Genomic DNA, 15702 nt, shown 5'->3' with positions numbered 1-15702 from the left:
CTGAAAGGGGAGCTCAGCTTTACTGTGTGACAACTTTCTGTCTTTATCTGTGTGCCTGTGAGGAGAGGCGTATTGATACGTGCAGCCATTTCCTTTAAAGCAAAGAGCAGTAATGAGGGAAGGGTAATCTAATGAGGAGCTACATAAATTGTAACAAGGAAGCAGCTTCTGTTTACCAAAACTCAACCCAGCTGCTTAATGTCCTCCTCCCTCCCTGATCTGTTTCTTATCTCGCTCTTGCTTATGTAACAGACAATAAACCACATATGAAATATGAGTTAGTGACATGTTCTGCTTTTTTGTGCAGAACGTGTCACTTTGTTGATGCAATGATATCTAGTGTTTGCAGACTTACCAGTGTAGTAAAAGAGTCAAGTCTAGTGAGGGTCTAAATTTTCACCCAGGAATGATACACACCAACCTGTGTGAGAACAACTAGTCCCGGTTTGTTTAACTGTTGTTCGCTGGAGCGCTGAGTATCAAGATTTGTCTGTGGCACAGAGACAAAAACTGAAACAGGATCTGAAAGCTGGCATTTAATGCCCGGTCAGATCTAGTTCAGTCTAATCTAATTCTTTGATCAGATAGTTCCGGGTTTAATTGAATGTAATTGGAATTTTAGACCACTTTGTCCTCTTGCACATCTTCTTATGCACACCATCAGTGTAGGTATCTTTGTACAGCACTTAGGCACAATATATCGTTCAAAGCAAGTAAAAAGGAAGAAAAGAAAAATCCGTGGAGGTAACACAGCAAACCTTTTGATTTTCCACACACAGCAAATACCTTCAAGGCTCTTTACAAAAGAGGCTGTTTTAGACATCTTTGAGTTCTTGATAGAGTGTATCATCAAGCACTCACATGGGATTTTCAGGTGTGTTCTGCCAGTTGTCTTCTTGATCTTCTAACCTCAGCAGAAGTCTGGTACCAAACCTAAGAGACTCTAATCATCACACCCTGATGATCATATTCCTCTTTAACACAACAGAAATCCATCAACGTAAGAAAACAGTTGGAAGACTCAAACTGTGAACAAAATCAAGCTAAGAGGAACAAATGGGTAGCAGCTGGCCTTTTTAGGAGAAAAGGGAAATAAACTATATGTGTGTCTCATATCGTACTTCAGATAAAAATAAGAGGAAGCAGCCTTTACAGCTGTGCCATCAGACCACCTGCACCTCCATCTGATTTATGAATCTGCGTCTTTATAAATGTAGCTGTGTAATTAGGAGAGACAACAGCAGTAGTGGGTCTAAAGTGTGCTTCTTGCACATTGCACTCAAGTTCAGTATCAGTAGAAAACCAAGTTTATTGTTAACTGACGTATAGATTAAAATGTAAAGTGTGCGCTGTATAATAAAATGTTGCTGTTTTAAAAAAAGGTTGAATTAAAACAAAAAACTATGATTTTGAAATCTGCACAAATATGTTTGTCAAAGGAGCTTGCAAAGAAAAGCGTCTGGACTTCTTTAAGTTGCTTGAAGACGTTTCACCTCTCATCCGAGAAGCTTCTTCAGTTCTAGGGTCAAATGGTGGAGAGTCCCAGATATAAACCTAGTGGGAGTTTCCCCCCACAGAGGGACAAAAAGACCCCTGATGATCCTCTAATCGCCTGAGCCAAGCTGTGAAACTGGGTGTGGGTCACAATCAGCCAGAGTTTCGGGTGTGTTCATTGTGAAACCTGGCCCCACCTTATCATGCGAATTCCTGAGGTCAGATAGCCCAGGATGTGAGTGGGCGTTAAGGCGTCTGGGGAGGGATCTCAAAACTGGATTATAGATGGCAGAGAGTTGGTGTCGTAAACCCCGCCTCTGTTCAAAGATGGTCGCTCACAGTGGACATAGATGCTTCTTTCACTCCTCTTTCAAACCATCTGTCCTCTCTGTCCAAAATGTGAACATTGGCAACCTCGAAAGAGTGACCTTTGACCTTTAGATGCAGATGGATGCTGAGTCTTGTCCTGTGGAGGTGGCTCTTCTGTGTTGTGCCATGCGCTTGTGAAGTGGCTGTTTGGTCTCTCCAATGTAGAGGTCTGGGCATTCCTCGCTGCACTGTACAGCATACACCACATTGTTAAGTTTGTGTTTTGGCGTTTTGTCTTTCGGGTGAACCAGTTTCTGTCTGAGCGTGTTGCTGGGTCTGAAATACACTGGGATGTCATGCTTGGAGAAAACTCTCCTGAGTTTCTCTGATACACCGGCTACATAGGGGATGACAACGTTGTTGCGTCTGTCCTTCTTATCCTCCCTCACTGGTGTCTGGTCTTCTTTTCTGTGCCTCTTTGCTGACTTTAAGAACGCCCATTTAGGATAGCTGCACGTTTTGAGTGCTTCCTTTACATGTGTGTGTTCCTTCTTTTTTCCTGAAGAAGCTTCTCGGATGAGAGGTGAAACGTCTTCAAGCAACTTAAAGAAGTCCAGACGCTTTTCTTTGCAAGCTCCTTTGACTATGATGACCTGGATGACTGAGAACCTTCACAGACACAAATATGTTTGTTTTTTCACTTTGAAATTCATTTATTAATTCAACTTTGTGCCTTTATTATCTGCTGCAGCCTCGTGGTCCCAGGGCCTCATTTCAGATTCAAGTGTCCTTGCTTACATGCTGCATACTTCTTTACTTCAGACCTTCTAATGCAATAAAGCCCATCTGCAAGTTCTGCTGATTTATTTACACTAAAACCCATCAATATACAGTACAGTATTTTGTAGCTGTTGAGCACTTTATGGTGTGGTATTGATACTAATAGACTGACCTAAAACAAAATGCATCAAACCAAAATATTGATAATAATAATAATAATGTAGCACCTTTGCAATAATGCCGTGGGTCAAACAGCTGGAACCTCTGAAGCTGTTTCAAACATGCGTGTCTCAATTACGTGGAAATCCTCCTGGATAGCAATGTATTTTTATTTGTATTAATAGATTTTTTTGTTGTTTGGTGAGATTCACCTCTTTCTTTCTAGTCCAACTTAAATACTAGATATTTACAGTACAGAGCAGCAGTCTCTGCATAAAGATGTATCTGCCTCAGTCCTGGCAGAATTACTCAGTCTGGTTCATATCTAGGGCAAAGCGTACGACGCCGCCACCTCTCCGAGGTCCGGGTCTATCCAGCGGTGGTTGTGGTTCTCCTCCAGCAGCATCCTGGGAATGATGATTACTGGGTCGGAGAACCTCGTCTTTAGCATCTCTAGGAGGCAGCACATGGTTAAGATGGCAGAGAAGGAGACAGAAAGAGACACGTGATGAAGCATTTCTCTAGGGCCAAGCACAAGAAGGTAATGGGCTGAGCTGAGCACCCTGTGACCGCTCATTTCAGAGAATATCTGGGAAAGATTTAGCAACACCGCAGGCTTCCTTTCTTCTTTCTTTGCTTCCCACAATTTATTACATAAAAAACCAAAGGATAAATAAAAGTTGGGAAAGCTGCTTTGCATCAATACAGGTTACTTTTTACAATCAGTACAGGGTGGGCCATTTATATGGATACGGCGTAATAACATGGGAATGGTTGGTGATATTAAAGTCCTGTTTGTGGCACATTAGTATATGTGAGGGGGCAAACTCCTCAAGATGGGTGGTGACCATGGTGGCCATTTAGAAGTCGGCCATCTTGGATGCAACTTTTGTTTTTTCAATAGGAAGAGGGCCATGTGACACATCAAACTTATTGGTAATGTCACAAGAAAAACAATGGTGTGCTTGGTTTCAACGTAACTTTATTCTTTCATGAGTTATTTACAAGTTTCTGACCACTTATAAAATGTGTTCAATGTGCTGCCCATTGACTTTTGTCTTTGGGGTCATCTGAAGGCAACTGTCTATGGTGTGAAGATACGAGATGTGCAGCACCTGAAACTACGGATACTGGATGCCTGTGCTGGCATTTCTCCTGCGGTGTTGCTATCGGTGTGTGAAGAGTGGGAGAAGAGGGTTGCATTGACAATCCAACACAATGGGCAGCACATTGAACACATTTTATAAGTGGTCAGAAACTTGTAAATAACTCATGAAAGAATAAAGTTACGTTGAAATCAAGCACACCATTGTTTTTCTTGTGACATTACCAATAAGTCTGATGTGTCACATGGCCCTCTTCCTATTGAAAAAACAAAAGTTGCATCCAAGATGGCCGACTTCTAAATGGCCACCATGGTCACCACCCATCTTGAGCAGTTTGCCCCTCACATATACTAATGTGCCACAAACAGGACTTTAATATCACCAACCATTCCCATGTTATTACGCCGTATCCATATAAATGGCCCACCCTGCACTTTGACCCATTCGCTTAGTCGCAGCGCTATCACGATTTCCAGGATGCCAAGAGTACAATGAGGGTCTCGGGGTGTTCTTTGAAAGAAAGGCTACAAAATGCAGTAGACGATGGAAAAAATCCAAATCACAAATTAGATCATAAGCATGCACCTAGAGCTCCTGTCATAACTGATCAAAGCAGTGTCGCTTCCCTCATTCCATCCATACTTACCGCTCATCTCACACCCATGCTAACGCTCGTCACAGTCTAGTGCAAAGCCTGGGCCAAATTACTGAACACAAACTCAGATTGCAGGTCCAACAGAAAACAGTGGCAGCATGCTTTAAAGAAAGAAAAGTCCACATGAGATGGATTTGTTTCAGTTTTGCATGTGACTACAGTGCATGAGTGACCTGCCTCGCACATAACTGGGGTCATACCTGAGCCGCTAACTCAACTAGTCAGTCATGCAATTTAACCGTGGGGAGTGGGTGCATTCCGGCAGCTCGATCGGGACTAGTCGCTCACGACTGGACTAAAACCCAAGGCCTCCTTAAGAAAAGCCACCTTAAGGAACCTTAAATGTAGGATGTGACAGCAGGCAGGCAAACGTCCCCCTCTAACCCACCTCCCCCCTTACTCTAGTGTCCATATGGAAGAGAAATACAGAGGGGAGTAGACCAGAGATAATGTGGTGGTTCACCAGAAAAAAAACAAAAGTGTGCCACTGTAATAGAAAACAAAAGTAAATGACAACTCCATGAGCAAGTATGAATGACAATGAGTGGCAATTCTGTGTCTATGTCTTCTTGTTGCTCTTGATTACCTGGGATTGGGAAGTGCACAGCCCCACAGGTGTTGCTTTAGAGTCTGCACCCAGCCAATATCTCGGATTGGCTGGCAGAGTTGTATGTAGTGGTACTGTTTTAGCACAACCCTTCAAATGAACCAGAATGTCACTGGTTAGCACAGGACATATTGGACACAGCATCATCCAAAATGTGACATCCTCAAATAGCATGCCCGTGCCACCGGGCTAAAGTATGAGAGAGAACAATGTGAAATGCAACATCGCGCACACGTCTGTGGAATTTTATTTATTTTTTTGGCAAATTCACTAAAAGCTACGAAGCACATGACATCTTGTTCTGGAATAAGTGTCTGGACATCCTCCCTCATGCTTGTTGCTCCATAAATCGCACGAGTTCTAAGAATATATTGAGACACGATGCAAAAATAATATATTCTTCGGTTCTCACGTGACGGCAACATGCAGGAGCGGGGAACGATGTCAGAGCTCGTGCCAGAACACAGCGCAATCTTTGATAAGCATAGAAAGAAAGTTGTGAGAGAAAATTCTCTTCCATGTGGATTTAAAAAAAATCTCGATATATTTTTTCAGAAATGTTGTTTGTCACAAAGACAAAGACTTGGACAGGAAGAAACACTGACAGATACCTGCAACCGGTAATTTTTCATGGTTCTTCTTAACAAAAAGAAGCAAAGAAGACACTGCTTTTTCTGCTTTTTTGGTTTTTGTTTGCATTTATTTGTAATGTTTCATTAAATATGAGCAAGCAGATAGAAACACAAGCACATCACAACTTTTTTTTCTTTTTTTTGTCCAAGACATCACTTTCTTTACCATACTTTCTATCCTTATTTGCCTAAAAATCATAAAGATAGCACCGGGTGTGTGGTGTGCTAAGCACTGTTTACATTTTACTGCCCCTACAAGCCCCCCCACCCCACCCCACCCCCCACTCCACCCCCCCACCCCCACCCGTGTTACATGACAAACCCCCAACCAAAGGCTGCAAAATGTTAAATGAGTCAGGCCTTTATCCCTGATGGAGCGAGTGCTCAGCTTGTGTAGATGTGATGCAGCGGTGATGGTAAGAGTTGCTGCTGTCTCAGACACCACAGCAAACAGAGAAGGGACTGTCCATCGTTCAGAATGGAGAGAAAGATGCATGAAAACAGAGGTGTGTGTAGGGTGGAGCACAAAGATAACAAGACTGTCTTCTAATGCAAAACAATGTGTCTCTATGTACACTAGGATGAAGCAGCTGATACTTTACAGTAAGTGCAGAACTGGACTCAGCCAGCATGTATCCCTGCTATAAACTAGTAGTAAATATAAGTTATATACACACAACTTTTCACAGACAAACAGTGTGAAACTTTCCTCGTGTTCTCTTTTGTTCAGCATCTTGCTGAAGGTATCCGATTTTCTCTGCACTACCATGTTCACTTTGAAGACAAAGAGAATCAACATTTTAATAAATAAACTCAGTGATTGAAGTAAAACGCGGGATTCAGAAACAGAGAGCGATGAACGATGGGATCCAGCAGACACATCGCTGTGCCTCTAATATCAGGAAAAAAGTATTTATAAGCACAAAGAAAATCAGATTACGGGAACTTTAAAAAAATGCAGTGAGACGGTTGTTTTTTCTTTCAGATCTGTGCCTCAGCCGTACAGAACGCTCCTTTAAGGTGCAGCATGAGATGTCTGCTGTCAGCCAGCTGCAGTTTATAGTCTGCAGAAAAGCAGATGCACAACATGCACCTTCACACTGGGGATTTATGCTCCAGCAGGAAATCTACACCATAACCTACGGCGTAACTGACGTGGACCTCCATAGTAATGGAACTACATGTTTTTCGCTGCAATTTTTTTACATTTATCAGTGAGAGATAAACAATCACAGTCTCATATAGCATCAGTATAAGGACTCACAAATGTCAGCAGACACATGGGGGGAGATTACAGAAACTACAGGCTACCTACTGGGGGTGAGGTAATTTGAAAAGAAGTGGAAAAACTTGGGGGACAAATATGTTTGGCCCCAAAAATAACAAATGAGAACAAAGAGCAGCCTTTTATTTTGCTTCTGCTTTCTGCCACCGCATGTAAAACACCAGGACACGACCACGTGGCACATGGTTAACACACAACGCAGCAGCACAAGCATAAATGAAGTCGGCCACTTATGTAGGTTACATCAGAGGCTCTACAAAGAAGTCTAAATCAGACAGCACAGGGACCAGACCTGTTAGTAAAGACAGTGTTGGGGTGATTACACTGAACTATGGTCAGTGAGACTGACAGCTCTCGGCACTTGGCGAGAACGATGAGAAGCACAACATCTCCCAGTTTCACTGAACTCATCTCTCTCTGATTCTGAGAACCGACGTCACTACTCCCCGTCTTTATGTCTTTATGTCTTTATGCCTGCATGACAATGTTATCTAGTTCAGGGGGAATACTCGAGTGCTCTGCAGACTGACTGGTGTTTAATGCACGATCAGTTTAGTGTGACCTAGATGGTTTGTTGGCTACGAACGGTGCGTTACGAAATGAAATGAGCCTCACGCGAGCGGAGAAAAATGCTCAAGTGTTTTTCTTTAGATGAATTATAAAAAGCCGTACAACAGAATTTAGTTCAGAAAGAGACACTGATTACGAATCACATTTGGCAAAGCTGATATTGCTCAACACAGACTCTGAGCACGTGAACAGAGAACAGCAGCAAAGATAACAGAGCAGGTATCAGACGCTCATCATGATAAACCAAGCGGGACATTTATCAAAGATTTCAGAGTTGCTGCTCATTTTTGTGCATGTCCAAAGTGCCAATCTGATTCATTTTTTCTCAAAAAAAAACCCACAAAGGAGGGAAGAAACAAATCCTTGATAAATTCAACAATGCAATCTGCTCGGCTGATCAAAGCCATCCGCCAGAATTGCTTGTCGCTGGGCCTGTGCATTCAGCGATTGGCTAGCCAGGCAGCCAGTAGCCATGGCAACCTGGAGATGGAGGCAAGCAGAGTGGGGGGGGGGGGTGAATAGGCTGAGAGAGGGGAGAGGATGCTCACGCCCACTCTGAAGCAATGAGGCATAGCGTGATACAGGAGGAGCAATGGCGTGGCATGATCACAGCGCAGCATCTTATTCTAATGTTACTGTAACAGTGTGGCCAGGAGGTAGTGACAGAGCACTGAGGAAGAGGATGAGAAAGAGGCTTGGGGAGGAAGGAGAGACAGATGAGAACCGATGTGAGAATCAATTTTGCAGCCTCTGTGTTCGTTTCTCCCCGAAAATAAGAAAGAAAAGGAGAAGTAGTGCTAAATGATTTTTACTCTTTTGCCTCAGCCAGTTTGTTGTTCATCTCTTTACTTTTCTCCTTGTCCCCCACCGAAGGCCGGTTCTCGGGCTGGTTCTCTGAGGTCGCCTTCTTGGAGCCCCTCAGCACAGTGCTCTGCTTATCTTTGGGTTTCTTCGCTGGCTTGCTCTGGCCTGCTGCTGTGGCTCCAGACTTTTTGGATTTAGAGCGAGGGAGACTATACCTGTCAACCTAAGGATGGTGGATAGTGGAAAAGAGAATCCTGAGCTGACATGCCTCAGTGGTGTGCAATGAGATGATCATGGTAAGGATTGCACATCAACATCACAGGTCTCATTTCTATCACGAGATTTATTTGAACTAAAGTTTGGCAGGTGTGCTCTCACCTGTTTGCCGGGGTCTATGTAAGGCTCACTGTACAAACTGCGTATCCTCCTCCTCTCCACGGCCTTGTTGTCAGCAGGCTGCAGCGGGAACTGGGCCTTGAAGGTCGCGCTGTAGCTGGTTTCCAAGCTCGTCTTTTCATCCGGTGGCAGGTACTGGGACTTGGCCCGTATCATCTTTACTGGCTTCACGTCTCTGTACGCTTTGAATTCAGTTCTGTGGAGAAAAACAGGAAATAAGCTGGTGCTCATTTTTACTAATCCTGCAAGATCTACAGTGTAAGATGGCACTGTTCAGTATTGGAAGTTGGATGATAAATATTGACCTGTGCATCTAAGCTGTGGAGTTCAAATGTGCTTTTAGAGGACAAGGTCAAAGCCCACATGCGGAGTATGAGCACACTGTTAACCAAATGAATCAAAGCACTCGACCACCTCCAACTTATTATCAGTAAATAGCAGAGACAGCACCTGCTGGACGTCCAAACTGTTGTTGGGGACATTAATAAGGTATGTTTGAGATCTCTACTCCCCAAATTTCCCCAACATGCTAACATGTCCAACCAGGGAGGACAGGACACTGGACCATGTGTACAGTAACATCAAGCATGCCTATAAATACGCCTTCCCCTACCTGGGACAATCTGACCACCTCTCCCTGCTCCTCATCTCTGCCTACACCCCCCCCCCCTCAGGAAACAAACCCTTCAAGCACCCGGGTCATTAAAGATGATGGTCTCCTCCAGCTACAGGACTGTTTCATTAAGCGCTCTGTAGAGAGTGTGTCAACGACTAAAACCAACCTAAAACCCAGGATGATGAGTGAAGTACAGGCTCTGATCAGAACTCGTAACTTAGCCTTCAGGCTGAGAGACAGTTCGGCCAGAGCCAACCTGACGAAGGGCATCAAAGCGGCCAAGACGAGGATAGAGGGCTTCCTCACTGATAACAGCCCCCGCAAGGTGTGGAGAGACATCCAAGCCCTCACCAACTACAAAGGCCAGAGCCCCCACCCGTTTGCTTACAGGGTAAATCGGTCGACAGAGGATGCCGTTACCGTCAACCTTCACAGAGCGCTGAGCCATCTGGAGAACAGGTAGAGCTGAGTGATGATGTTCTTGGTGGACTATAGCTCACACCCCTTGCCACCTGCTCGAGGATCAAAGACTTCCAAACCAAGTCCCAAAGTCAAATGATCACTGCAGCATTATGAGAGTCGAAAAACTCTCTAAATCCTTTCATCTTTAATAAAATCATCAGTGTTGCTGCTTTACCAGGGGTCACAATTAAGTTTAACATCCAGGCATCCATGAAAACAGGATTTATTAAATTTAATGGAGTTAGAAGTTAGCAGGAAGTTAGCAGGAAGTTAGCTCGCTAGCTTCCATCTAAATATATCTGACTGAGAGATTTCTGAAAAAATTCAAACGTACAGCTCTGTTATCACTTTCAACATAAATGAAGACAGAAAACTAAACAGCAGTGACGTTTGTAGGGTTACTGAAGTTGGGCTAGCTGCTATATAATGATGTGCTACGTGAGCGCTAGCTACACAGCTATCCTAGCATAACATAAACACAGTGAAGCTGGAGGATGAACGCTAACAATTTTCCACTGGATAAAAGTTAACGTGAGGGTTCCCGATGGTTAGAGACAAATGCAATCACATGGCAGGATGCTGTAAACGGACCAAACTTCAGTCAGGAGAACAACTGAGATAATCCATCTACAATACCAGGTTAGTCATTAATATACTGCTGCAGGGGCTGGGCTGGAGTTACATCACATTACATTACATTTTAGGGGCTTGTTGAGATTAAATAGAACAAGATACAAAACATTAATACATGTCAAAAACACAACAGCCTTACTAAACGCAGAGTAGTTTGGGCCCAGAAGCAGGATTCATCACGTCATCACTAAAGACCGGATTCTCTTGTATTCTATTCTATGTGCTTATTGTGCATCTTTATAATACAATGGCCATCGAAAGGTTCAGCCTTGAGTCAAAGTGAGCATTTGTGCCAAATTTAAAGAAATGAACTGAAGGTCCTGAGATATGTTGTCACAGGATGGCAAAAAATGTGTGAGATCAGAGTAATCCTGACCTTACACATGATCTCACCAAAATCATTTCATGATGAGTCCGAGCAGCTGTGTTTAACTAAAGCTGAAAGAAAAGTCCCATTTGTGTGGGCCTTTGTGCCATTGTGGTGGTTGTTTAACGATCATCACTATTAGAATCTGCATAGTTTTGCTGTTACTAACTTTAGCAATGCTTGTGTAGAGAAAAACTGTAACGAGTGGTGCATTACTACTGAAGAGCAGAGAATGTCAGAGGTAGTGCAGGTGGGAGGAGGTCTGCACCACAATTTGATGGTGTGATATCCTGTAGTCCTCCTCACACAGCATTTCTGAAGAAGGTCAGCAGTATGGCATTCCTTCAGTGCAGGCTGGCCTGCAGCATGTGCTCTGTATCACTGACATTTAAAATGTATGGCTAGCATGATCCACACAGTGTCTGGATATGAGCTGTGTATTAAAGGCATTTATTTTACATCACCTTGCACAGCTCCATCGCTCCTGTTTTAATCACACTGTATTTTTCTCTGCAGCGCGTTGTGTTCTTTTAACATTAGTAGTCCATGCATGCATGCACCAAGCTTGCTTTTACAAACGTTAGTGAAAGACTGAGTCATTCTAAAGAGCTCGTTGGATTTAGGGTCCACAGTCCACCATCAGCTGTATACTCAATATTACTGCAAAGTGAAGTGTTTAGGAACCACAGCAACTCAGACCATGTGAGGTTACAGCATGAGGTCGCAGAGTGCTGAGGTACATAATGCAGAAACGTCACAGACAGCGCCGAACCTGCTCTGGAAATAACCTCAGCATAAAAACTGTGCACCAGGAGCCTCGTGCCATTTGGTTTCCATGGCTGAGCAGCTCCTGTAGGCGCAATCTGTAGGCAGCCCAGTATTCTCGTCCACATAGTGTCTATTGTTTGAACACAGGTTTGCTCTTCAGCTACTTAAACATTTTTTAAAAGTATTTTGAAAAAGATTTCTAAACAAATATGATTTTAAAAGTTTTAGTAATCTGGATGAAAACATATGAAACTTGGATTTCACTATTTTTTGGCTTATGTTCTTAAGATTCAAGCTCGTCACGTGGTGTTTTGCAGCAAAATGCTGAAATCAGGTAGCTAATTACTAGGGGTGCAACGATACTCGTATCGATATTGAACCGTTCGATACAGTGCTTTTGGTTCGGTACGCATATGTATCGAACAATACAAAATTTGTAATTTATTTTATCAACTTTCCTTCTGACGATGCTGTCTGTGTTGAGCGCTCAGTGGATCTGCGCTCGACTACTCCGCCTAGGCTGCACTGTCGAGCGCAGATCCACTGAGCGTTAAACACAGACAGCATCGTCAGAAGGAAGAGCGCAGGGCAAGCTAGCAAGACAGAAGCTAAGCTCCTTGCAACATGGCAAATTGAACCTCCCCCACCCTCATTCAGATCTGGCGTTTGGAATTATTTTGGTTTTCATGTGAAATATGACCCTGAAGGTAAGCGCGTCATGGACTAAAGTAAAACAGTATGTTGGATGTGCCACGCAATGCTCAATTACATGGGTGGGAACTAGTGTGTTAGCGCAGTTAGCTCGTTAACGTGTTGGCTGTCTAGCCCCACGCAGGGGTAGCTCGTTAATGGAGATTTGCCGTGTTGTGGCGTTAACGTCATTTCAACGAGATTAACGCTGACAGCACTAGTGGGAACACAACGAATATGACTGCACATTTACGCCGACAGCATCCTAGTGCAAAGACAAGTGGAAGCAGACAAAAACAACAAGCACGCATGCTTCAAACTTTACCCGAGTCATTTAGACAGCCGTTAGCACAGGATTCTCCTCATGGGGAACTGATATGTTTAATATTGTGGCGAGCTCAGACAAGGAGGAGACGGAGGTGTCGTTTGGTCTTGCTTCCCGTGAGCTAGCCAGGGAGCACAGCCGTTTATTGACATCTGCAGAAGAACACTGCCGCTAGCTAACTGCTCAGCGCGGCAACCGCACAGCAACAACAACAACAACACACAGGGCGCCCTCTGACCCCGGAAGGACACACCGTCGCAGCGAGAGGGCGTCACCCGTCACTATGGCAACATAAACAAAACATAACTGTACAAACAGAACCCCGAACAGCCCTGACCCGCTACAATATGCTGCTGAGAATATAGCCCAGAAGAAGCGGATAGTATTGCTTTTATTTTGGAAAGAGACATTTCTCTGTAATAAACTCTCTTTTCCAAAGATGAGTGATTCCTCAATCAGATACAGGGCTCGCAATATCGCTAGCCCGACTTTCCGGGGCTAGCGATTTTTCCAGTCGGGCTACCAAAATCTATCTCTGCCCTGCCCGTCGGGCTATTGTAGGAAGCAAAAATATATGTCAATGCTTTTGCATTCTTTCAGAAATGTAGCTGGGTAATTATGTCATTGGCATCGGTGAGCCACTGTCAATATGTGACATATTGAAATCGCGTTTGAATTTGCGCTTGTTTTTTGCTTTCACTTTGCAATCGCGCGAACTGTGTATAGAGAGCGACAGCACTGATCTGTGAGTGATGATAATTTGCGCACCAATTCCTCTGACATCATCTTATCAATCGTTAGCTTACTATGCAAACATGACAAGTGAAATCTCCCGCAGCTTAAACATGTGAGAGGTTGATCGTGCAGAGAATCGCTGAGCTTATGTGAGTCCGTGTGTAAAAGTAGCAGGATTTATATTTCAGTTCTGCTGAGCCAAATAAGACAGGTCAGGGTGAAGAAGTGACAGCCAAAGAAAAGCTTACCACAAAACGGAAAAGTTATGACAAATCAGACTATAAGGCAAAAAGAAAGTGCAGCTTTATGGTTTCATGGACAAAAGAATTTCTGTGGCTGCGATATGATGAGCTAAATAACCAGGGCTGCACATAAGTGGTCCGCAGGTGCACATTCGCTGTCAAAAAAAAAACAAAAAACGCGCATAAGATATAAAGTTGCAACGCGTGTTTGCATACATAAGATTTTCTGGAGGAGGACAGACATTTGTTTAAAACTCTTAAAGATGTCGAAGAAGTTCCTTTAAGCAATTACTTTGGTGTTCCTCTACCTCCAAACAAATGTCAGGAGTCCGAACCACAAAAGAAGCGCGTATTCTCGGAAAAGTGGTTGCAGGAGGTGAGCTGGCTTCAAACAAATGATGAACGCACAGAGATGTGGTGCAGAACGTGCCGTGAAAATCCCACTCTAGGACAAAAACTGCTTTTTATATGGACGCAAACGCGCGCTGCAACTTCTTATCTGGTGCGCGTCTTTTATTTTGACAGCGAATGCGCACATGCGGACCACTTATGTGCACCCGTGTAAATAACATAATGTTCTGCCGGGTGTGTTGTTGGTTTTCTCTCGATTTCTGAGTCGACAAGCGCCTTTGTTACTGGGACCAGTCATTTTAAGAAAGGCCCCCATTAGAACCCATGAGAAATGCAAGAAACGCATTATTGCTCAGTCTGCAATATCTTTCCCAGAACAAACACCAATTGCAAATAACATACTAAAAATAAACCTGAAAAATCTGTTTAGAACAGCTACTATGTTGCAAAGAGTGAACTACCACTGGCACAATGTAGCAGTCTTTGCAAACTTCAAACAGCAAATGGCCTCGATCTTGGTTCCACTCGCCTCTTACCCGTGACTTCAGTGGAAATTTCAAATTCAGGATCTGACACAGACTGATTCATGTCCTACACAGTTCTTACAAGTTCATAGAAATTTCTGTTCAATTAGAACCAAGTATTTGAGTTGATGATTGTAATTTTTATACAATGTTGTAATTTGTTTTTCAACAATTTTTTGATTAATGTTTTGTTTCCTTTACAATATTATACTTTAATGTATAATATTGTAAAGGAAACAAAACAGGAAACAAAACATTAATCAAAAAATTGCTCTCTTTTTTTATTCGGGCTACTTACATTTATTTTGGGCTACCAAAAACTGAAGAGTCCCTGCCCGAAGGGCTACCAGGGATTTTGAAATTTTGAGAGCCCTGAGATATATATATTTTTTAAATTACTTTTGTTTCAGCAACATTAAATTTAAAAACTGTACTTTTGAGTTAAAATATATATTTATAATTTTAATAAATGACAAATTAAAAAGGCATGAACATTTTTTTGTATCGAAAAAATATCAAACCGTGACACCAAAGTATCGAACCGAACCGAACCGTGAATTTTGTGTATCGTTGCACCCCTACTAATTACAAAGCTCTTGTTTTTAGAGCAGCAAAATGAAACCATCATTAGTCGTCCTGTCATGGTCTGTGTGCAGGCAGGAAGGAAAGGACCCAAAAGCAGAGGTAAAACTTAAACTCAAAACAGCAGCTTTATTGCTGGACACTAGGAGAACTTAACTAAACTTGCGGCCACAAACATAAACTAGAGCGGCTACCCACAAAGACAGGTATGAGGGAGACCACAACACTGGAAAAGAGAAACACAGGGCTTAAATACACTGAGGGATAACGAGGGGAATGAGACACAGAAGGAGAGCACAGCTGGGAGTAATTAGGCAGGACGAGACAAGGGAAGCAAAACTAGAAACACTGACACGAGACACGGACCTTCAAAGTAAAACAGGAAACATAAAGAGACACAGACATGACAACATGAACTTCACAACCTGAAATCACAGACAAGAAACACATGAGACGTAAGTGAAACATAACTAGATTAAACTTGAGGCAACTAAACAATGAGCCGAGAACTTAGCACCATCTTCAAAATACAACAAAAGAGATCAAAAACCAAATGAACGTGCTGGGTCACAGACCGAGCCCCAGGCACGTCCTCCACGTCACAACCAAA

The 15702-nt window shown here is 43.2% G+C and overlaps 2 protein-coding genes across 3 annotated transcripts in view; one reads left to right on the top strand and one right to left on the bottom strand.

Moving 5' to 3' along the window:
- Positions 1 to 2650: 2650 nt before the first annotated feature.
- Positions 2651 to 15702, bottom strand: part of map6a (microtubule-associated protein 6a) — a 23251-nt gene continuing 10199 nt past the window's right edge. Inside the window, exons 2-5 of one of the 2 annotated variants that reach the window (XM_082549603.1) lie at positions 8780 to 8993; positions 8410 to 8624; positions 5090 to 5200; positions 2651 to 3195 (exon numbers count right to left, since the gene is read on the bottom strand). In XM_082549603.1, coding sequence (XP_082405729.1) covers positions 3048 to 3195; positions 5090 to 5200; positions 8410 to 8624; positions 8780 to 8993 — 688 coding nt within the window. In that variant the 3' untranslated portion in view covers positions 2651 to 3047. The remainder of the gene's footprint in view (positions 3196 to 5089; positions 5201 to 8409; positions 8625 to 8779; positions 8994 to 15702) is intronic. The other variant, XM_082549604.1, reaches the window with a different exon arrangement.
- mogat2 (monoacylglycerol O-acyltransferase 2) overlaps positions 12296 to 15702 on the top strand; it is a gene marked incomplete at its 5' end in the record, with an annotated part of 27564 nt that continues 24157 nt past the window's right edge. Inside the window, one exon of the mRNA XM_082549610.1 lies at positions 12296 to 12350. Within this exon, the coding sequence (XP_082405736.1) occupies positions 12339 to 12350 (12 nt within the window). The remainder of the gene's footprint in view (positions 12351 to 15702) is intronic.

The sequence above is a fragment of the Aulonocara stuartgranti genome, assembly GCF_965226115.1.
Source record: "Aulonocara stuartgranti genome assembly, chromosome: 10".
NCBI classification, from domain to species: domain Eukaryota; kingdom Metazoa; phylum Chordata; class Actinopteri; order Cichliformes; family Cichlidae; genus Aulonocara; species Aulonocara stuartgranti.
This window is presented reverse-complemented; position numbering and strand designations above follow the sequence as displayed.